This window comes from Vespula pensylvanica, chromosome 1 (genome assembly GCF_014466175.1).
Source record: "Vespula pensylvanica isolate Volc-1 chromosome 1, ASM1446617v1, whole genome shotgun sequence".
NCBI classification, from domain to species: domain Eukaryota; kingdom Metazoa; phylum Arthropoda; class Insecta; order Hymenoptera; family Vespidae; genus Vespula; species Vespula pensylvanica.
In genome coordinates this window covers 2,634,525-2,657,487 of record NC_057685.1, presented here as the reverse complement: position 1 = coordinate 2,657,487, position 22,963 = coordinate 2,634,525, and the positions used below count along the sequence as shown (strand labels likewise).

General features: G+C 35.9%; 1 protein-coding gene and 1 long non-coding RNA gene across 2 annotated transcripts in view; one reads left to right on the top strand and one right to left on the bottom strand.

The window, feature by feature from the left end:
* LOC122628029 overlaps positions 1 to 22,872 on the bottom strand; it is an 86,338-nt gene extending 63,466 nt beyond the window's left edge. The window contains exons 1-2 of the long non-coding RNA XR_006326965.1: positions 22,739 to 22,872; positions 4,627 to 4,708 (exon numbers count right to left, since the gene is read on the bottom strand). This is a non-coding gene — a long non-coding RNA (uncharacterized LOC122628029). The remainder of the gene's footprint in view (positions 1 to 4,626; positions 4,709 to 22,738) is intronic.
* LOC122628024 (neurogenic protein mastermind) overlaps positions 1 to 22,963 on the top strand; it is a 188,063-nt gene that overhangs the window by 129,725 nt on the left and 35,375 nt on the right. The window contains exon 4 of the mRNA XM_043809823.1: positions 21,832 to 21,997. Within this exon, the coding sequence (XP_043665758.1) occupies positions 21,832 to 21,997 (166 nt within the window). The remainder of the gene's footprint in view (positions 1 to 21,831; positions 21,998 to 22,963) is intronic.

Here is a 22,963-nt window from a genome sequence, read left to right as displayed (position 1 = left end):
TCTCTCTCTCTCTCTCTCTCTCTCTCTCTCTCTCTCTCTCTCTCTTCGTCTTTCACATGCATGTATTCGGTGTTTCACTCTCCTGAGCTATGATACTTGCACTGATCTACTGGCTCTACTAGCCGCAACGACGATACGAGGATGCTTGGATTTGTGGCAAACAGCAACAGTGCAGCTACTGTTCTAACTGCCATGATCGTATTCAGTAAGAGCTACGATCAACTCCGATGAATGAACTGGTCACGTTGACTCGTTTTCCTTCCGAAGGAATTCTTCCTTTTTTTTTTTCTTTTTTCTTTTTTCTTCTTTTCTTTTCTTTACTTTCCTTTTCTTTTCTTCTTTCGTTTTCTTTTTCCCTCTAACATTAATTTGCTAATACGATTAGTATTCGATAATTAAAAATTTTCTTTTGTAGACACGAGATTCCGCGATTCGTTGGAATAAATTAGATATTAAATTATTGTTTATATCGATCATAATCAATTAATTGAAACGTTAAATGTTCGTTATCGATGATAACGTTAAGTCCGATATCGTATCGATTTTAATCAATCGATCGGTACGGTTAAATATTTCTTCTCTTTCGTCAAATGTAAAACGAAAGAATTGGCTTTCATAATAATACTTTATTGTCTTATAAGAAAAAAAAAAAAAAATGTCAAATTGGATTTGGAATATTCTCTGATAAATAATCGAATTAATCATTAATAATCGTGGTCTTATTATAAAACCAGTTCTATTCTTTACCACATTCATTTCTTACAATTAATTCTATAAGCAATTTGTTCGGCAATAATTAGAATATAAATTATAGTTACGACATATGTATATCTTAGAGGCATATTCTAAGATTTACTGAAATTTTATGATATTTCTTGAATGTATTTAGTAGCGTTTAGCAACATTACGAAATGTGCAAAGATAACGAGAAAAATATTCTTCCCGAGGAGACTAGAGACTGGAAACGATGTTATAACGAATTCTAAAGAAAGAATTAAAAAAAAAGAAAAGAAAAAGAAAAAGAATAAAGAATTTCGCTAACAGTAAAATTCTTGTAATTTCAATCGCAATCAAACCAAACTGTTTTTTTTTTTGTCACGATTATCTTTCTCTTTTTTTTTATTTTTATTAAAAAAAAAAAAAAAAAAAAAAAAAAACACACACTTTACAACCCGTTTATTGCAAAACCGATTAAACCGATTAAACATATCAGATCATAAATTTTCTCTCTCTCTCTCTCTCTCTCTCTCTCTCTCTCTCTCTCTCTCTTTTCATTTACTTCTAATTTCAATTTCGATCGAACAAAACCTTACCCTAATTTTCTTTTCTCTCAAACGTATCTCTAACGTTTCTTATAAATCCTAACATAATTATAGAAAAACAATGAAAAAGTATATTCTTTCGTATGAATTTTTACACGAATAAATACACTTGCTTCTTATTTAGCTGATTTAGCGAGTACACGTACTTTTGTGCGTTTATGTGTATGTGTGGCGAAGTGTATACGTATATATGTGTAAATGTCTCTAAGAAAAAGAGACTTCCTAGATAAAGTTCTCGCATCCGGAGAGTCCGAAGGAGTAGCTCGCGACACGGAGCGTTGCACGGTGCTTCTCGTCGAAGCCACCCACGTAGCCCGCCGCTCGTTTGTCATCCGACAAATAGCCTTTCTGGCACGCGAGGGCGCGCGCGCGCGCGCGCGCACCCTCTTTCTCTCTCTCTCTTTCTCTCTCTTTAGCTCACTCGCTCTTTCTCTCTCTTTCTCTCTCTCTCTCTCACTCTGTCTCTGACTCGCTTGCACGATGAAGAAAAGTTCAAGTACTTGTGGCGTCGTTCTACGATACGTTCTACCATCCTTCTCGTCTTTTTCTTTTTATCACGTTACTCGGATTATTATTACACGCGAAAGGGTGCAAAACTCGAGAAAAAGAAAAAGAAATAAAGAGAAAATGGTAATATAGTCTTCGTCTTCGTCACCGATCCTTCATCGATGTACTTACTCCCAAAACATCTGGCTGCCTACTTCAACCCTAATCTCGAGGAAAGAAAAAGTGTTTACGGTGTTAACTCATATTCAGTTGACATACTCGACCATCTATTTCAAGAATTTTCTACGAATTTTTTACTCATTCCTTCTCTCTCTCTCTCTCTTTCTCTCTCTCTCTCTCTCTCTCTCTCTCTCTCTCTCTCTCTCTCTCTCTCTCTCGTTCTCTTTGTCTTTCTTCTTTCTTTCTCTGGATCGATCGAAATATTAATTTTTGCGTGGACTGTGATTTATGTAAAAAAAATGAAAAAAGAAGAAATGAAAAGAAAAAGGATTTCGAAAAATCGTTGACTTGCGATCACGTTTATAAAATAAATTTGTTCGCTATATTATCAGTTTTCTTCTCGATCGAGAAAAATATTAATTTCTACTTGTATATTAACATTACATTCCAAATAAATTTATACGTTATAATGTTGCTCAGATGTGTTTCGGAATATCAATAATTATAATGAAGCAACAACAAAAAAATATCAATCGTCGATGATATAAATCGGTAATTTAGAAAGAGAGAGAGAGAGAGAGAGAGAGAGACAAACAAAACAAAAAAAAAACAAAAACAAAAAAAAAAGAAAAAACGAAGTCATCTCAGAAGAGTTCCGAAATGATACGAAGAGGGTGGAACGAGAGAGGGTGAAAAGACCGAGTCGAGAAAGAGGGAGAAGGTGTACGAGGTGAGATGAATAAATAAGAGGGTTTTGAAAGGCGTTCTCTCTTTTGCGGTGGCCTAGAGGTTATTACGTGGCGTCACGCGATGATGTATCCGTGCTGGTTCAGATTGTCTCCGCGAGATGGGACCACCGAGCGTGAAATATGCACCAACCCCTAGGTTAAACCCCCTCGAGGCAGTCCACCCACCCCCTTATTCACGACCACATCATCACCTCAGACGTAGCTAGGGAGAAAGAGATTTCCTTTTGGGATCTTCTTCTTCATCATCTTCTTCTTCTTCTTCTTCTTCTTCTTCTTCAACGGGAGCTTTGAATTCGCACGAATTTTCGATAATCTTCCCACCCCCTTCCTCCCACGAGAATCTATTTACTATTTATTTTTTATTTATTATCTAATGATAACGATGGATAATTAAGAAAAATAAACTAGAAACTACAGGTAAAATTTCTTGGATGTATGATGATCGATTCGCAAAAAAAGAAAAGACGTTCTAAGTATATGAAAACACGTTAATTTCTTTAAACTTTTTCAAGTGTTAAATTAGTGATTATATACGAGAAATTTATCGGTGCATTCCAGCTGAAAATAAGATGGCGGAGATGCGTGTAACACTTTCAAATCGAGCACACCGTACGTGAAATTAATGATACCTTCCGATTGGAACGTTCCGTGGATCGCTATCAAAACTTTTCGATCACGGATGATCGATGATCTTTTTATTCAAACTGTGTTGAGAAGAAAAAAATGTCTTTAAAGGAAATAAAAAGGGGAAGACTTCGAGGAGTCTTCTTAGATGTGCATGTGTCTGTATAAAGGGAGATCCCAAAAATAATTTCCAAAAAAGAAATTAACAATAGCAATAATAATAATAATAATAATAATAATAATATATTATATATAATAACGTAATATTTTTATCGTTATCATGATTATTATTATCATCATCATTATTATTATTATTAACAATAACAAAGAAAAAAACTCTAAAACGATCTTTCGATGCTTTCATCGAGAGTGATCTACTACTTTGGAGTATAACTTCCGATTTCCAAACAATCGATAGCTTTTAAAGTGCTTTTATTGAAACGAAGTGGCCTCTCGATAGAAAGCTGTGTTGGTTGATGGGGTGAAAGAGAGAAAAAGAGATATAAAAAAAAAAGAGGGACAAAGAGAGAGAGAGAAAGAGAGAGAGAGAGAGAGAAGAAAAGAGAGAGAGAACGGGATATATTTAAAGGACGTAAAGCAAAATAATTTCCATATAAATCGTAAGTCACGAATGTGTGGGTATGAGTGTGGGTATATATGAAACGACAACAACTCAGACACACACATATACATCCATGTATACATGGATATATGTCACAAAAGGGCTGGCGACACGCGGCAGCACGTGCGCCTTAGCGAAACCTACCGGCGCACCCACTTAGCCCTGACTTACGCGAGCTTTCCACCCACCACAAACGACAAACCACTCAAGTACATCCCCCTTATATACGTGGCATAACCCTTCTTTGCCCATTACCGTTACGCTATTCATACCTAATACGGGGAACGATACCAAAATTTATCGAACCTTCTATATCAAGGATCTCTAAAAAAAAATCTGAACGTTTTAAAAGAAAGAGAAAACGAAAAAGAGAAAAAGTAACTTTTCTGAATGAACGAACGAACGAATGAATTTAAGAAAAATTTACTTCTCACATTGTTCAACGCGAATTCGAGTTAAAAATATTTAAATGGTTAGTTTTATCGTTGCGATTGAATGATCAATACGTAACGAAGTAAAATTTATTTTATATATATGTGTGTGTATGTGTACGTGTGTCTATACGCATGTTCGTATTCTTATAACACGTTTTAAGTAAAAAATATCATACGAATAAATAAATTCAAATGATATCGATACTCACCATGACAGAAGTTACACGATCGGTACCTTTACTCGACACGTAACGAAAGATGAATGAGCCTTGTTAGTTTTCTCATAGGAATCTGAAACACAACACGATACCCTTGAGAAAGCGTAAATATAAATATTGAGAAAGTTCAAGAACGCGAGACGATCCATTGAACGAAGAACGTGTGTCCTTTCTATTAAAGAGAGAAAGAGAAAGAGGAAGATAGAGAGAGAAAGAGAGAGAGAGAGAGAGAGAGAGAGAGAGAGAGAGAGAAAGAGGAAAGAAAGAGAGAACGGATCAGTTCACGAGTAAATACTAGGAAGAAGATAAGATACATCTTTCGAATATCAAATATTCGATTTTTACATGTGAAAAATATATTACATTTGTACGTTTATTCTCGAGTTATATTTAATTAGTGAGTTCGGTGTAATGAGTAACTGTACTGTTATACCAAATGTTTGGACCGATTGTTATTATGCTAAATATGAAGTTAATTGCTCGACTTACCAAGCACCTTGCGAAGTCTACAGTATGTATATAGGATAAATAAATTTATTGTTAGTATCACGTGATATTGTTGCTTTCAAGTTTATAGAAAAAGAAAAAAAAAAGAAAGTAGAAGAAACATTTTCGTACTAATAAATATTAGTAATGTAATAATGTAATAATAATATTATAATACAATGATATGTAATATTAATATAACGAATACGATGATGTCTATACGGGATAAAAGATGTATTAAAAATGTTGCTCGATGTATTAATAATGTTGCTTTTAAATTTATAAAATACTCATTGAAAAATATTACGAATTTAGTAATAATAGTACTCTACGAAATAAGGTTTAATCCGATGAAATATTTTCATTAAAAAAGTATATTAATACTTAGTATAATACGTAGTTTAATAAAGTTTTAACAAATTCTTTTAAAAACTATCTATATAAGTGAATGTATCCTTCCAATTTTGATTTAATATTATTCGAAAACTTCGACTACGTTCAAATCGATTCATGTATGTGATTTTTCTATAACTTTTATGAATTTCTTTTATGAAACAAGAGTTTCATAACGGAAATTATTTCTTTTTTCTTTCTTTTCTTTTGATATAATAAATATATATATACATATATATATATATGTCGACTTTAAAAAAAAAAAAGATTACATAAATTAAAATTTTTGTACGTTTTTATTAACGAATCGATACACGAATAATGATCCATCGTTATTTAACCATCGTTATTGTAATATTATTATTATTCATTCTCCATGAAAATTGAATCGTCATAGTCGAGGACAAACGATATGTGTATGCGAAAACGTCAACAAAGAATATTCGACCCTCTATGTGCGAATGTAGTAATCGTGGATTAAACAAGGGGAAGAGAGCGACGGACAGAACGTAATCATATTACGATGCTGTGGCCTTTCGATCCCATGGGATTAACAGAGGCTCGTGTGTTTGACATTTAGCATTTCCCGCGGGAAGAGTGCGGCGCGGCGTTTCGAACTTCGTTCTATATCCTGGAATCCCTTTCGTATTATCCGACATTGAGTCAGGATTGTGTCACGTTTCACGAAAATTAGACAAATTTTATCAATGAGACACTTTCGTTTTACTCATTATCAACAAAGAGATTAAACGATTATTACAAAAATATAAAAATACGTCGTAATTGAACACGTTTATTCATTCGTATTAACATTTCATAGCACGTTGACATAAATAAATAATGATATCAATTATAATATCAAATAATTATATATTAAATAATTACAATATATTTTATTATATATATATATATATATATTTGATAAAATATATTAAATAATTATATCAATTATAATAGATATATAATTGTAACATAAGATAATTATATTTCTCGTATTTCGTATTAAAAAAGAAAAGAGCGATCGTACGATTAGATAGTGAATAACCTTCTTATGATTCTGATAGAGATTATAAGAAAGAGAGAGATAGAAAGAGAGAAAGAGAAAGAGAGAGAGAGAGAGAGAGAGAGAGAAAATAAAAAAAAAAGATAAAAAACAAACTGAAGAAAAGACGGAACTTATAAACCTCGAGAGGTAGGAGAATTTGTTTTTGCATCAAGTAGATGCGTCTAACCAGTTTGTCTCGTCGAAAGTAAGAGCTCCTTTTCTCAAGATTAACGATACTTTAGTGCTGTTTTAAAGGGATCGTCCGAGTCACCACCCTCGAAGCACCCCTCCCTCTCACGTTCACGGCTCGATCCGAGGATATTTGCCCTCTTACGAGATATAGAGCTCTATAGAGTAACCTGCTTCACTCTCTCTTTCTCTCTCTTTCTCTTTCTCTCTCTTTCCAGCATCCTTAGGCATCACGAGTTAGAAGAAGGTTTCTTTCTCTTTTCTTCCTTTACCAACAACCCCTCTACCTCTCTCTCTCTCTCTCTCTCTCTCTTTCTTTCTCTCTCCACTTCGTTATTTCCTACCACCGTTACCTTCATTGTGGATGGAAGCGAGCAAGACGTAAGAGAGAAAAGAAAAGAGCAGAAAAAAGAGGAAGAGAAAAGCAAAAAAAAAAAAAAAAAAAGAAAGAAAGAAAGGAAAAAAGAGAGAAAAGAGAAAAAAAAGAGAGTAGCAATCGTCGGAACTTGAAAGCAGGGCATTTTATGATGACTACAAAAGTGGTCGTGGCCACCATTGGGGTGGTGAGAAAGAGGGTTGCGCGTTGTGGAAACGAGGGTGAGTGGCCACCACCCTCTCTTTCTTCTTCTTCTTCTTCTTCTTCTTCTTCTTCTTCTTCTTCTCCTTCTTCTCCTTCTCCTTCCTCTTCTTCTACCCTTAGGAAAGAATCTACTGGTTTCAGTAGAGAGAGAAAGAGAGAGAGAGAGAGAGAGAAATGGAGCCCTCAGTGGGATGTTGGAGGCGACAGGGACTTGAATTGATTGCTTTCATTACGCAAAAAAGTCTTTGCTTCCACCCTCCCCTTTCTCTCTCTCTCTCTCTCTCTCTCTCTCTTTCTCTCTCTTTCTCTCTTTCTCTCTCTCTTCTCTCACTCTTTCTCTTTTTCACTCTCCCCTTACTTTGGCCTTCGTATTTTTAACTTGTGCCGTGCGACGGTGGCGAATAAGTAAGTGCGCTATTTACATCAAATCTCGTAACTTATCGTTCTCCTTCTCCTCTCCCCCTTCTACATCTTCTTCCTCTTCTACTTCTACTTCTACTTCTACTTCTACTTCTACTTCTACTTCTACTTCTTCTTCTACTTTTTTCTTACCTCCACCTTCGCTATTACTCGAGCTGCTAGGATAAGTGTGGTCTCTTTGAGAAATGATTATCAAATTCTAAGGAACATAAGAAGAAGAAGAAGAAGAAGAAGAAGAAGAAGAAGAAGAAAGTAATGAGTAATCTTTTAGATATCGTAGAGATATCTTGAAAGAAAAAATTTTATATTCGAGGATCCGTCTCTAAGTCTGAAGAATAATCATCAAATGTATGAACAGAGAAAGAGAGAGAGAGAGAGAGAGAGAGAGAGAGAGAGAGAGAGAGAGAGAGAGAGAGAGAGAGAGAGAGAGAGAGAGAGAGAGAGAGAGAGAGAAATAGATAGAAGTAGATAAGGATAGAGAGATAGAAAGAGAAAGAATTATCTCTCGGATAGAACTTTGAAGACAACTAGTAAATTTCTTGCTTCTCGATCTTCAACTACTCTATGACAAATGAGATTAATGTGCTGGCTAGGCAACGGATTAGGAAGGATAGGAGAGTGAGTATAGCTACTGATTAGGGGTAGCCAAGAGAGTACGATGCAGCCACATTACCCCAATGATCGATGCACCTAGAGTACCGACCTCATCTGCATCTGTTCAACCTACAACCAACACCAGCAACGTTACTTCACCCTCTGATAGTACTAGTAACGAACCACTCTCTGATCCTTCTCTCTCTCTCTCTCTCTCTCTCTCTTTCTCTCTCTCTTTCTCTGTTGCTCGCTTTGGTCCATGTTCTCTCCTTCAGAGAGTGCGTCCCTATTCGGCCGCAAATGCGTCTTGTCGCCGAGTAGCAACGCAATCGTGTTGCGACATATTGCACGTCAACACGAACAGAGTCGCTCGTTCGTTCGCTCAAATGATATGCCAATCCTGGTAATCTCGAGTGATCCTCCAGAGATTACGTCCGCCGAAAGTCACAAGAACACTCACTATCTCTATCTATCTCTCTGTCTCTCTGTCTGTCTGTCTGTCTGTCTGTCTATCTATCTTTCTCTCTCTCTCTTTTAGCTTTACACGGAAGCAGGTGAACCGGAATATTTATTTCTTCTGGTGCTATGTATCATTCGAGTCGTAGAGAACTGTCAGGGTATATAATATGGAAATATGATCTTCTCTCGTAGAGACCTCCTTAGATTAAAAATTTTCCTTATTAACATTTATAAATATATATAAATATATTGTGTTTTCTACTTAGACATACCTAAAGAATTTATTTGATCAGTGATCAATAATAAAAAAAAAAAAAATTACGATGTATCCTCTGTAAAAAAAAAAAAAAAAAAAAAGAGAGAGAGAAAAAGAAATAGAAAAGAAAAAAATTAACAATTCGATTTGAACAGTAACGATACACCGATCGCAAAAATCGCGCTTGATCCTTTCTAAATAAAAAAAGAAAAAAAGGAAAAGAAATGAAATACAACTGGATTAATTGTTGCTTGAATAGAAGATTATTCCAAAAGAAAAAAAAAAAAAAAAAAAAAATTTAATTATTTGAAAGAAAAAAAAGAAAGAAAGAAAGAAAGAAAGAAAGAAAGAAAGAAAGAACAAATATGTACCTACGTTGCGTACGTACACATATAAACATGTTACCCCATGATATTTAAATTCATATCGACGAGAAAGTACGATACGTCGTTGAAAAAGATTCGTCGATAATTCAAAGACAGACGTCGAATATACTACGAAGAAACACGTTGGCCAAGGTACGAAGGAAGTCTCATTCACCTCCAACCGCTTCGAATTCAGTAAGCAGTGTCGGTATCGCGTAGACTTTCGTTGCGTAATGAATCCGTTCGTTCGACATCCAGACTCACATTAGTAAAATATATATATATATATATACATATATTTAAATATTATAGACATATATACATACATATATATATATATATATACATATATACATAGGTATACACTCGTTCTTTCTCGTGATCTCAAGTATCTAATGACAAGATTGTCGCGTTGCGAAACGAGGAAAAAGAGGGTGATGCTTGTAGAAGGTAAAAGAAAGAAGGACAGACAGACAGATAGATAGTAAGTAAATAAGAAAGACAGAAAGACAGAAAGACAGAAGGAAAGAAAGAAAGGAAGGAAGGAAGAAAGATAGAAAGAAAGAAGTCGCGAGAAGGAACGCACTCGAATGTAAACCGGACCCTTGTGAGATTCGCGGCCCACCGACGGTCCCACCAACGCCGATGGCTGACCGCACCTTCCGGGCGATCTTACCGATCCGAGCCGACTCAGGCCAGACCTTCTTCCCAGAGCAACATTTAGAAAGGTGTATTACCACCTTTTGTATGTATATGTATGTATATGTGTATGTATATATATATATATATATATATATATATATTCGGTACAGATATATATCCCGATATACCTATCTCTTCACTCTCTTCTTCTTCTTCTTCTTCTTCTTCTTCTTCTTCTTCTTCTTCTTCTTTTTATTATTCTCTTGTCTTTCTTTTTGTCTTGTTTCATTCGAAAAGAATTTTCGACTCGAAGAATTCCCAAATCTCGTTTGGTTACAAAAATTTCCACGTAACTCTTTATAAAATCTAACGATCATAGATAGCATCAAGGATTTCTTACTTACTACGCAATCAAGGCCTTCATAGAGACAATGAGAAAACTAATCGGGAAGGACTTTTGAAAAAAAGGAGATAAAAAAAGAACAGAGAAAAAAGATTAATAGAGAAAAAAAGGAGAGCAAACGAAAAAAAAAAAAAAGAGAGAGAGAGAGAGAGAGAAGAAGAAGAAAAAGAGAGGGGAAAAAAAAAACAAGGAGAATCGTAAGAAACATCTCGAATTACATGCTACTCGAACGTAAGTACGTAAGTATTTAATCGAAAAGAAGAATTCTCAAGGAGAAGACAAGAAGGCTTGTCCTACACATAAGTTTGCAAACCAGTATACGTCGTCTCTCCCACCCTACGTTTTCCATGACTCCCCACCCCCATCTCCATGAGATTCCCTATACTCTACTTAGCATGGTATAGTATCTGTCTACTCGGCCCTTTACTCCCTCGTCCACTTTTGTCCATCCCTCCACATAACACGAACACCGTCCATGGGATTTACGTCTCGACGTAATCAGTCTCGTAATTAGCCGTGCCAGGACTTGATGTTCGTCCAACTACGCTCAGAATCGTTCGAATAAGACATCGTGCGGTGTAACGTGCCCATGGATTATCTCAATTATCGTATCCGTTTGTTCGACGATCTTCAAAACATTTATCAATAGATAAAGAAAGAAAGAAAGAAAGAAAGAAAGAAAGAAAGAAAGAAAAAACAAACAAACAAACAAAGAAAAAGAAGAAAAAAAAAGGACGATTATAAAGTTATTGCTTTAATCGAAAATTTGCGACCACCGTGACAAATAATAAAGGGAATAAAGAGGAGAGGGATTTAAAGATCGAATCTGGCGAACGTCGAAGGATTTCAAGGTCACCACACTTTGGAGTATAACGAGTATAGACAGTGACTTGCGGAGCGGGTCATCATCGTGACTATCATCGATTACGTTACCCGAGCTTTCGAGTTTAACAAACGCCGACGAAGCTCAACTTCAACCAATCGACTTATATTTATTTCAAACCATCCCAAGGATCAAAGCTCAAAGTACAATTTATCAAAAAATTTCTTCGCGATATTTAACTTCCTCCTTCCTTTTCTTTTCTCTCTCTCTCTCTCTCTCTCTCTCTCTCTCTCTCTCTCTCTCTCTCTCTCTTTTCGACGCGATTAAAAAAAAAAAGAAGAAAAGAGGAAACAAAAACACTTAGAGAGAGAGAGAGAGAGAGAGAGAGAGAGAGAGAGGAGAGAAGCTTGAAGGATTTTTTTGTGACACGAGGAAACGCAATTGTTTGTTTTCGTTCGAGCAAAACAGTGCTACTGTTATAAATTATTTCGTTGATTACAAAGAAATATCGAACGATCGGAATCAAGAGATAAAATACAATAAGAAAAAGAAGAAGAAGAAGAAGAAGAAGGTCTCTTCGGGTTAAGAAGAAGCTCATGAATAAGCAGTGCTCAGAGAGCGAGGGTGTGCGCCGCGTGATTTCGCGTGGGACTGTTGGCGGTAGACCAGCCGGCGAACGTTTATTTCGCAACCTTTGCCTCGTCCACCCCTTCGAAAAGAGACACAAATATATACCCACACATATAGACTCGATCTAATCCTCTCTCTCTCTCTTTCTCTCTCTCCCTCTATCTATCTATCTATCTACCTCTATCTTTATCTCTGTCTCTCTCTCTCTCTTTCTCGTTTGCTCTCTCTATCTATCTTTAATCTCTCTCTCTCTCTCTCTCTCTCTCTCTCTCTCTCTCTCTCTCTCTCTCTCTCTCTCTCTCTCTCTCTCTCCTATTCGCGAACGATGCCAATAACGACGTTATCCCGCGCGACGCTGCTCGCGTTTCCGTAGAAACCCTGCGTCGCGCGTTCGCTTTAGTCCCTCCTTGTCGGACACGTGATCCAATCGTGGACCAATCAGACGTCTCCCAATACCGAGTGGATGCTGCTCGAGGGATGCAAAAGGCGGGGTCGTCTCGTGCGTGGGGATGAAAGCTCGATGTTACATGGGGGGGACGAAAAGCTGGCCGAAGTCACGTGTGTAGACCGACGACAGGCAGAAGCCACCTTCGTGTTTCCGCGTCTCTCGTGCGGTCAAACCGTGTCTACATTATCGGACTATCATATCTTCGTGTATCGCTTTTTCGTAACTCGTCCTAACGCGTCAACTATACATTTAATCGAGTGTGTCCTTTCCGCGATATTCAAAACGATTTTTTGTTCTTCTTTTTGCTTCTTCTTGTTCTTGTTCTCATCCTTCTTCTTCTTCTTCTTCTTCTTCTTCTTCTTCTTCTTCTTCTTCTTCTTCGTCTGTCTTCTTGTTTCTCTTGTTCTTATACTTCTTGTTCTTTATATTCTTCGATTTTCGTTTCGTTACGTGAAAATTAAAGTGTACGATCGATTGAATCAATATCATCAGGAACGAATAATGTCGTCGTACGACACGTTGACAATGAACAATATGGATGCAGTGAACTCGACGATAGATTAAAGATTATTAAAAAGGATTAACGATATAAGGATTAACGAAATATGTTCCAACGAAGAATTTATATTTCTACGTTGGAGGAGATGTTGGATTATTCGCGGACAGTGGACGCGAGTGAGAGTTGAGTGGTGTGCAATTCAAAGTGTTGTGATCGCGCGACGAGGAGAGTCGATTACTTTTTTCGGAAAGTGCGAGGAAAAAGAAAGAAAGAAAAGAAGAAGAATAAGAATAGAAAGAGGTAACAGAAGAAGAAGAGAAAGAAGAAGAAGAAGAAGAACAACAACAACAACAACAACAACAAGAAAAAGAAGAAGAAGAAGAAGAAGAAGAAGAAGAAGTTGGAGAAGATGAAGCGACGGTCGGCCGGGTGCCGGCCAAAGCCACCCGTCGTTTGGCCGCACAAAGCCGTTCTTGATGATAGCCATTGTAGAACATCGCCATAGAACGAAAGAGAAAAAAGAGAGAAAGAACTCGTTAAAAAGAGACGAAAGTCGCTTTGGAGAAGCGTGTAAAGAGGTCTTTATCGAAAGTCAATAGGACGTCTCTCTTCTTCTTCCCTTTTCGGATGTTCCCTATGTATATATATCATATATATACGTTCCTCTTCCTTCTTCTACACCCTCGCGGTGAACGTAAAGAAGAAAGATAGAGAAAGAGGAGCCACCTGGATTCCCACATAGCCGACGGCCGTCGGCCCTCAGTAGTGTTGCGATGGACCTCAGCACCGCCGCCTATCGTTACAACCAGAACATGATGGAATATTATACCTGTAAGCCATCCGTGAGAATTCTACGATCCGTAGATCCGAGAGATCTCTAACCATCCAGGAAAAGATCCCTAATATTTCGTTTCGTCCTCATCCCTTCCATTTTTCTTTAACCATCTTTCTATCTCTCATCCCACTACTCACTTAACCCCCGCTTTCATCTCCCTGAGATACCCTTATTCGTTCGTTTTATTATCAAATTAACGTTCGAATCAACGTTCGCAATTATCGTTGGTAATATCGGTCGAATGTTACATAAATCGTGTACGAAGTAAAAACTTAAGTCAAAGTTTTGCTCGAATAAGAAAATTGACACAGTCGTTTAAATATCGATGCTCGTTCAACTTCGATTCCGTAAAATCGCGCGAATCCTTACGATCTTTCTTTTTCTTTTTTTCTCTTTTTTTTTTTTTCGATAGATCGATACGAAGAACAAAGAGAAAGGATATAAGAGAAGAGAATCGATTTCAATCGGTCGAATCGATTATAACCCGACGAAAGACGAAGTAGAGCGATCAAGAAGGCGGAAAAATTCGTGGGACGATGGAACGATCGTTACGAACTTTTATTCGTAAGAAAACGGACGGATAGAGAAAGAGAGAAAGAGAGAAAGAATGAGAGAGAAAGAGATATCAATCGTGCGGCCTTCGCGTGAATTCGAGATCACGTTCGAAACTCGTAAAAAAAACTCTCTGACCACAGTCGATGCGTTCTCCTATCTGCGTACAAGTCATTTCAAAAATGAGTTTGATTCTTTTCTTTCCTCTTCTTCTTTTTCCTCTTTCCCTTTATCTTCCGTCCGACGAACGGTTCTCGTATCTTTCGCTTTCGATAGAAACGAAAAGTTATCCTAAAAAATATTTTCTTTCCTAGCATGAAGGAGAAATTGTGACGTGAGAGATTTGAAACGAAGAGAAAAGAAAAAAGGAAAAAAAAAAAAAAAAGAAAAAAGAGAGAAAAGAACAAGTTAATGAAACAAAAATAAATAAATAAATAAATGAATAAATTAATTAATTAACAAATAATCGAGCTTATCGCAAATTCGAAGAAAATTAATCATTGATAAGGAACGGCCTGCGCTTCGAGTGTTTGCTCGAAAGAAAAGAGAAGGAAAAGAAAGAAAGAAAAAAAAAAAAAAAAGAATAATATTTGCACACTGATGCCTAATTAGTAATCAACGTTAAAGCGTATTAATTAAGAAAGACGTCCTTTTGAAATCGTGTCGCAACGAAAACGTATCGTAAAATAAAAGCTTATTCGTGTGCGGATTCGTTGATCGCTAATGAAATGATAATAATTATGAAATACGAAGAACGAGGCTCTCGTTTGGTATTTTGGATCGAGTATTAACTGGCTCGTCGTTAAAATCGTTTCAAGACTTTTAGTCCCAAAGTTGATTAATCCTTTATACGATAGCGAGAAAAATATCAACATCGAACGAGAAATAAACTTAATTAGTTTGTATAAATGAATACGTCGCTCCTCGCAAATTACCTTACCCACAATTGTGCGACTTTCTTATAAATAAGAATCATATTTCTTCTCTTTTTTTTTTTTCTCATCGTGAAACTTCGAATTTCATCGACGTATTAACGAGCATCGAAATATTTTAAAAAAAGAAAAACACGTCGGGATTCCTTTTTGTTTTCTTTCTTCCTTACTTTTTTAACGTCTTAAGCATCGAACGAAGCATCGAACGATGAATAGAATTTATCATTAATGATTTTTTCACGACACAGAAATAAAACGCGTTTGCGAAAAAATCTCGATTCCCACGTTACTCGTGTCTATCTCCGTTCGATCTTCGTAATTTACGTCACATAAGAATCGTGCACGATGGACCGATGACCGTCATGAGCGAACTGATCGTGTGAAATACAACGAAGATTATTACGATGTTTTACGTTTAAATCACATACGATCGATCTTAAAATCATTTCTAACTTAACAATTGGGAACATTAAATTTATATTTCAATCGTGGGATATAATCTAGTATCTCAATAGTGATCACGATGTGAATATAAAAATAAACGTGTACGAAGTTTCGAGCATGGAAAGTAAAAAAGGATTGAAGAAAAATAATGTTTTAAAAAAAATATATATATATATATATAAGCAAAAAGAAAGATGGCGGATATGGTACTACGAAGTAGATCGCGAAGTTCTACGAAACGTCTTTTTTTCTTTCCTTCATATTTTTTCCCTCTCTCTCTCTCTCTCTCTCTCTCTCTCTCTTCTTTTTTTTTATTATATGCGGGTGCGCCGACGGTAATATATAACGAGCCGGAGAGTATGTAATGCAATACAAGAACAAAGCAGGGCGCGAGATGCCGATACAAGAAATATCGAGTGACTACGCTCGACGATCTATATCGAGCTTCCACGCGCGTCTAACGCGCGATTCTCGATAACTTTGACTCGAGTTCGGGCTTCCCAGATCAAATTTCCGAGACTGACTACATCTCGCCGACGGATCCGATAGAAAGACCCCGTCGATGAGTTCGAAGATGTTGCGTTTCTCTCTTCAAGTTTCAACTTGATCCTCGACATAGTACGATCTACGATCGATTAGATCGAACGTTCTCGTCGTCGAGGCGATCTCACATTAATTAATTCTTAAATTAAATAATTTAGAGTTAGTCTCGTTGATAATTTATATATCGATATCTCAATGTTGTTTCAATTTAATGTTGTCTCAGTTGTCGTTAGAGATTGAGATTATCAGAAGTATTGAAATCAATACGATTGAAAATCCGTCAATGTCTTTTTTAATTATTATTTTAATAATCTATATTGATTTTTATAAAAGAAATTTAAATATCGATATATCTCTAAACGTCGTAAAAATTCGATCCAAGTATTCAAATCGATACGATCGAAAATCCGTCAGCATGCTCTTTTAATGAAACAGCCAATGTTGACTTTTATAAAGAATTTAAATATCGATACATTTCTAAACGTAATCTCAAATTAACTTCAGACAAATTATCGAAGTATTTAAATCGATACTGATTGAAAGCCAACGACATGTTCTTTAAATAATATTTAAACAACGTTGATTTTTATAAAAAAAAAAAAAAAAAAAAAAAAAAAAAAATATTGCAACTTATCGACGATATACCAAAACATTTAATATTATCCTGATTATTGAAATTATACGGAACATTATCGTTGAAAATCCGCGTAACGAAGTTTCAAAATAACAAATAAAAATAAAAAAAAACAAAACAAAACAAAACAAAAGGAAAAGAAAAAGTCAGTAAGTCAAGAGAAGAAAAAAAAAGAAAAAGAAAGAAAACGATCATTCGTATAAAACTCGATCGATGATCATCGAAGGAAGAAACGATGATCTTTCTATTCTCGGACACGCGTTTTCCTAACGGAAATATAATGGAGACAAGAAAGACAGGAGATCGAGAAGTAGTCCGCAGCAGCTCGGCGAACAGCCAGGTCACCTTATTTCTATCGTGGATGTTTCTTATATCGGCGTCACGAATCGTGATCGATTAGAAGGGAGTCCGATCGAGAAAAATCACCAAATGCGAAATAAAGAAAGATAAATATACATAAACACACACATATACATAAATATATATATATATATAGAGAGAGAGAAAGGAAGATTTCGATCATTATACATATGTATCGATACATAAATAAATGAACGAACGCTCGTATCGAATTTATCGTCGATAGAGAGAGAGAGAGAGAGGAAGAGGAAGAGAGAAAGAAAAAGAAAGAAAGAAAGAAAAAAAAATATGACACGATCGATAGGTAGGAGGAATGGAAGAGTAGAGGTATTGGTAGGAGGAGAAAAATCCTCGATGGCGAGATTCACCTTCGTTATTTTCGAATGAACGAACGAACGAACCTACGAACGAACGAACGAACGAACGAACGAACGAACGAACGAACGAACGAACGATCTGTATTTTGCCGGATACGTTTCACCGCACACTCGATTTTATTCGCGTATTTAAACCGACGGATGTATTCCCAATATACGATCGTACAAATCGTAATGGATGAAATCCCGCTCTCATACCGTTGCGTTCGATTCGTTCGATTAAAACGAGACGCTTTATAATTGGCATAGCCGCGCCGCGATAGAGAAATGAAATCGTTGAGAGGGATGAGGAGAGGGGAAGGGAGGAGAGGAAGAAAGGGGAGGTTGAGGTAGAAGAGGAAGGGAGAGAGGGAGGGGCTATCACATCTTCTTACACTCTCGCTAACTTTCTACGATGACTTGTCATCGCCATCTTCTTCTTCTTCTTCTTCTTCGTCGTCGTCGTCGTCGTTTAATAATAATAGGGATAGTCATGATCTGTCAATATTCTTGTAGTTTTTCTCTTTGAGGAATGATTATAAATAGAAAATCGATGAAAAGCGAGTAACGCGTTTTATTCGGTCTACATATGTGTGTGTGTGTGTGTGTTTGTGTTTGTGTGTATATATATTCTTCGATCACTTAGAGAAAGTGTGGATAAATTAAATACGTTTGTTTCTTTCGCTTCTTTTTTTATTTTATTTTATTTATTTATTTATTTATTTATTTATTCATTTATTTATCTTATCCGTTTACCACTTAATCCCCCTTCCTATCTTTCACCTTCTCATATCTACTAGTAAATAAACCTAATCGCATTAATCCGTGGCCGTTGTTCGTGGAAAATCGAGCGCTTCGATTTATTCGTGTAATAAGTTTCGGTAATACTACGAACCGAGTGGACTACTCTCCGTAGTCCACAAATCGGTTTGATACTACTCTACTCTCATGTACATGAGAGAGATAGAGATAGATAGATAGAGAGAGAGAGAGAGAGAGATGGTTAATCCGCGGGGGTGGTCCACAGGCCGGAGGCAGATAGAACCCTCGTATAGTTGTGGTCAGCAGGCGTGACGGCGTGTGTGCGTCGCGCGTAGGGCAGTCATGGTGCTTTTGCCGTGGAAATGCCACCATGATTCCAACGATGTCCCCCTGACTACCGGCCAACGCCACGGGGATGCGACCATAAACGCGAAAGCGAATTGATTTGCGACCGGAAAGCGCGTATCGTTTCTAGTAATGATATCGGGGGTGTCTACTCATTGTCTTCTCTGTCTATGCGAGATACGTAGTACTTACTTCGTCTGTTTTTCATCACGTTCGATGAATTCGTGAAAGGAAATGAAAAGGAAAGGGGGGAAAAAAAAGTAAAGAAAAAATTGAAGAAATCAAATCAGAAATAATAATCATGACGACGACGACGACGACGACGACGACGATGATGATAATGATGATGATGATAAAACGATGAGTAGAGATACGAATTTCAAGAAAAAATATCGACGAAAAGTACTCTCTTTTGTTCGTAAATAAATAATGAAGTGATGGTAGAAAAAATGTAATTAAAAAAGAAAAAGGGAGAAAAAGAAGAAAACCGAAAATAATAAAAAAAAAAGGAAGAAAAAAGAAAAAAAAATTAAATGTCTACGCGGAATATCGTAGAGGGAGATCGTTTTGTGTGAAAGCCGCGATAAATCAAATCGAAATGTAATCTACCAAACGCAATTATCCGTGGGTAATTGCAACGATAGATTTCATCGGAGGAGCTGGGCTCGTGTGCATGTGTAAAGACGTAAGAGTGTGTGCGACCACAATAACCGCAACGTACGCGATCGGATCGGATCGGTAACAGTCGAAATTAAAAGTGATCGCTTTGGGAAAAAAAAGAAAGAAAGAAAGAAAGAAGAAACGCAAAAAAGAAAATGCAAAAGAGGAAAATTCAGAGAAATGAATAGTCTAATTTTAGTCTAATTTCATCCCTCGTGTTCGTGAAAAAAGCAAAAAAAAAAAAAGAAAAGAAAAGAAAAGAAAAATTGTAAAACTAGCAGACGTGAATAAAGAGATAATGTAATTTAATGCGATGTGATGTAAGGGACGGACTGAGTTCGATGAAGTCACCAGAAACACTCGACGTTACGAGATGATCATCGAATCATCGACGCACTGGCGCGAACACGAGGGCATATGTCACTAGACAGAACCCTCCATTTACGTTATTAGACTCGGAGTTATCGCGTTATGGTAGTACGCGAATTAAGTCTTTCGTTATTTCGTACGTACGCGTATAAAATAATAAAAACATTAAGCGTAATAATGTATTTACGTATTTCTTCAAAATTTACTTTTTAAGTAGGATTTATGTGAATTACTCGAACAAATATATAACAGATTATACGTGTTTATATAGAAAAAAAATTTCAATTTCTTATAAAAAAAAATTTGTACTATCGAATAATAAAAAAGACGAAGAAAAGGAACTATCGTATCTGGTAATTTGGAGAATCATAAATGAAGCAAATGGGATAATAATTTATAAGTACGTATGTATACTTCGAGATATACAGATATAAAAAATATATTGTGGAATACTAAAAAAAAAAAAAAAAGAAAAGAAAATGAAGAAACACTATTGCAACTTGGTAGTAACTCGGAAGAGGGGCTTGCATATGGACGAAATCGAACGTTGAACGACTTACGTGTTCAAAACAAAAGAAAAGAAATATTTTATAATTTTACGTACATCTATATTGAAACGTAGAGAATTTATAAAATATTCTCTGAGATATAAGAATTGTGGATAGACCAAATCGGATAGCATTCTATTTCGATTCTCTCGAATAAAATCGAAATAGAAGAAATTACGAAAGAGAGAAGCGACTCGACTAACTCCGTCAAAAACTTTCCTCGGTTTGCGTTTCTCGTGCCAAATATCGTAATATAAATCTAAAATATATCACAGGAACCGCCTACGTACTCGTGTCTACCCACAAATATCGTAAAAAGACAGAAAAAGAAAAAAAAGAAAAAAGACAAATTATAATATAAAAGATATCTTTCGAAGATCTCACCGAATTACAATATCCCTAACGATACTAACAACAAGAGAATGAAATACCCTGAAAAATTTGTATTCTCTCTTGGCGATATATAAAAACGTCCCTTTCTCTTTCCTCCCCTTTCTTCTCTTTACTCCCCCTTAGCTTTCTTTTTCTTACCGGGCACGTTGAAGAGAAAAGCGCAATTTTCCGAAAAAGGGGGAGATCGGTCACGTTCAATAACTTCCATTCCTCTTCTAGCAAAAGCGATACAACTTTCACCTGCTTTCTCAACAACGACATTGCTACGTCGAGTTAACGATAACACGGTTATTACTTAGAAAACATGAAGTAAAAAATTTATCTAAAAAATAATTACTAAACCGTACGTTTAGTTCGACCGACCGATCTTACACTAGATGTCTCTCCCTTTGCTTGCCTTGCCCCCTTCGCTTCTATCATTCTATTCGATTCATGGAGATATTTCAAAAATTGTATAAAAAAAATAAAAAAAAAGAGAGAGAGAGAAAAAAAAACACATGAATATACATGTACGTATGTATAAATCTATCTATCCATTAACCATTTTAAAAATATTTGTACGATTAATGCAACAAGAGGTGTGTGTGTGTGTGTGTATATATATATATATAAATATTTATATATTTTTATATACAAAATATTTTAAACCTTTATATATAAAAAAGCATAAAAAATATTTTATACATTTATATATAAAAAATACATATACGTATATATATATATGTATTTATAATATCTAAAATTAATATTACATATATATTATATTTATTAATATTACATATATGTATTAATATATATATATATATATATGTGTGTGTGTATGTGTACCGTATTAACAATATAAAAAAAAATGCATTACAACATTAACCATAACAATTCGATGGGAAGTGGGGGGAAAAGGAGGAAAAGACCACTGCTCAAACTTTTTCCCACGGGATCAAAGACCAATACTACAACCCTGTAGGAAGTTCGGAAAATGTCGCAAGCTTTAAATCGAAAGCTCGAAAGTCTCGCGAGAGTGCACGGAAAGTTGACCCCGAACGATCTCTCTCTCTCTCTCTCTCTCTCTCTCTTTCTCTTTGACTGCCTCTTTCTTTCGTTCTTTCTTTCTTTCTTTCTTTCTTTCTTTCTTACTTATCGTTAGACCATTCGAAAGTCCATTCTTAAAGCTCGAGTAGGTAGGTTTCTTTCTACGAGTCGGCTAATGTTCCATCGATTTCCATTTTTCCAGGCCACGGTGGAGTTAACCAGCTTGGTGGTGTCTTCGTGAATGGGAGGCCCTTACCGGATGTAGTAAGGCAAAGGATCGTCGAACTAGCGCATAGTGGTGTCCGACCGTGCGACATTTCGAGACAACTCAGGGTATCTCACGGCTGTGTATCCAAGATATTGTCAAGGTGAGTACCACTCGTTTTTCTTTTTTATATTGTATCATCATCGATCTGATCTTTACGATCTTCCCATTTATTATAAGGACAAATTATTATTCCAGATTTAGTTTAATTAAATATAAAATATACTGACAAATTCAGTGTAACGTATATAAAAGAATATTTTTTTTAATTTAATTTTATTTATTTACTATTATATGTAATATTAATATATATATATATATATATATATATATACATATAATATTTATTTAGATATAAAATATATTGAAAATTAATATATAGAATATTTTTCAATCTTATCTTTTTCAATAACTTCCTCGAAAATCAGATCAAAATAGTTTCTGACGAAACACCGAACGAGTTGTAAATCAATTCTTCAATCGAATCGTAAATTCGTCTCTTGCAATAATTATTTCTCATCCGATAAAAAAAAACAAAACGTGTTTAAACTATAAAGAGATAACTACTTACTACATACATACATACATACATACATACATATATATATATATATAAATACATTTTCAAGGTCGAAAAAATTAAAATAAATCGTAAGGTTTCACGGTCTCGTAATCGATTCATCGATCGTCTTGATGAAACAAGAATAAAAAAAAGAACAAGTTAGATAGATATAAACAGAAAGAGAGAGAGAGAGAGAGAGAGATATTTGCTATTCTTGGATCAGAGTGATTTAATTAAAAGCACAGTTAGAAGCTTGAGTAAGAAATAAGACACGGGACGTACTGGCAGGACCGGAAGGAAACACCCTTCTCTCTCTTTTTCTTTCTCTTTCTCTCTTTTGGTGGCGAACGCGGGGGTGCCAACGGGGCCGACGATATGCGGTTTCCGTGTTTTTTCCACCCTCTACCCCCGCTCAGTTATAACGGGTGGCCTCGTGCCGTTTTGATGGCCCGAGAATGTCATTCTTCCGCCGTCGTCGTTTTCGTCCTACGAATATCATTGTCATGT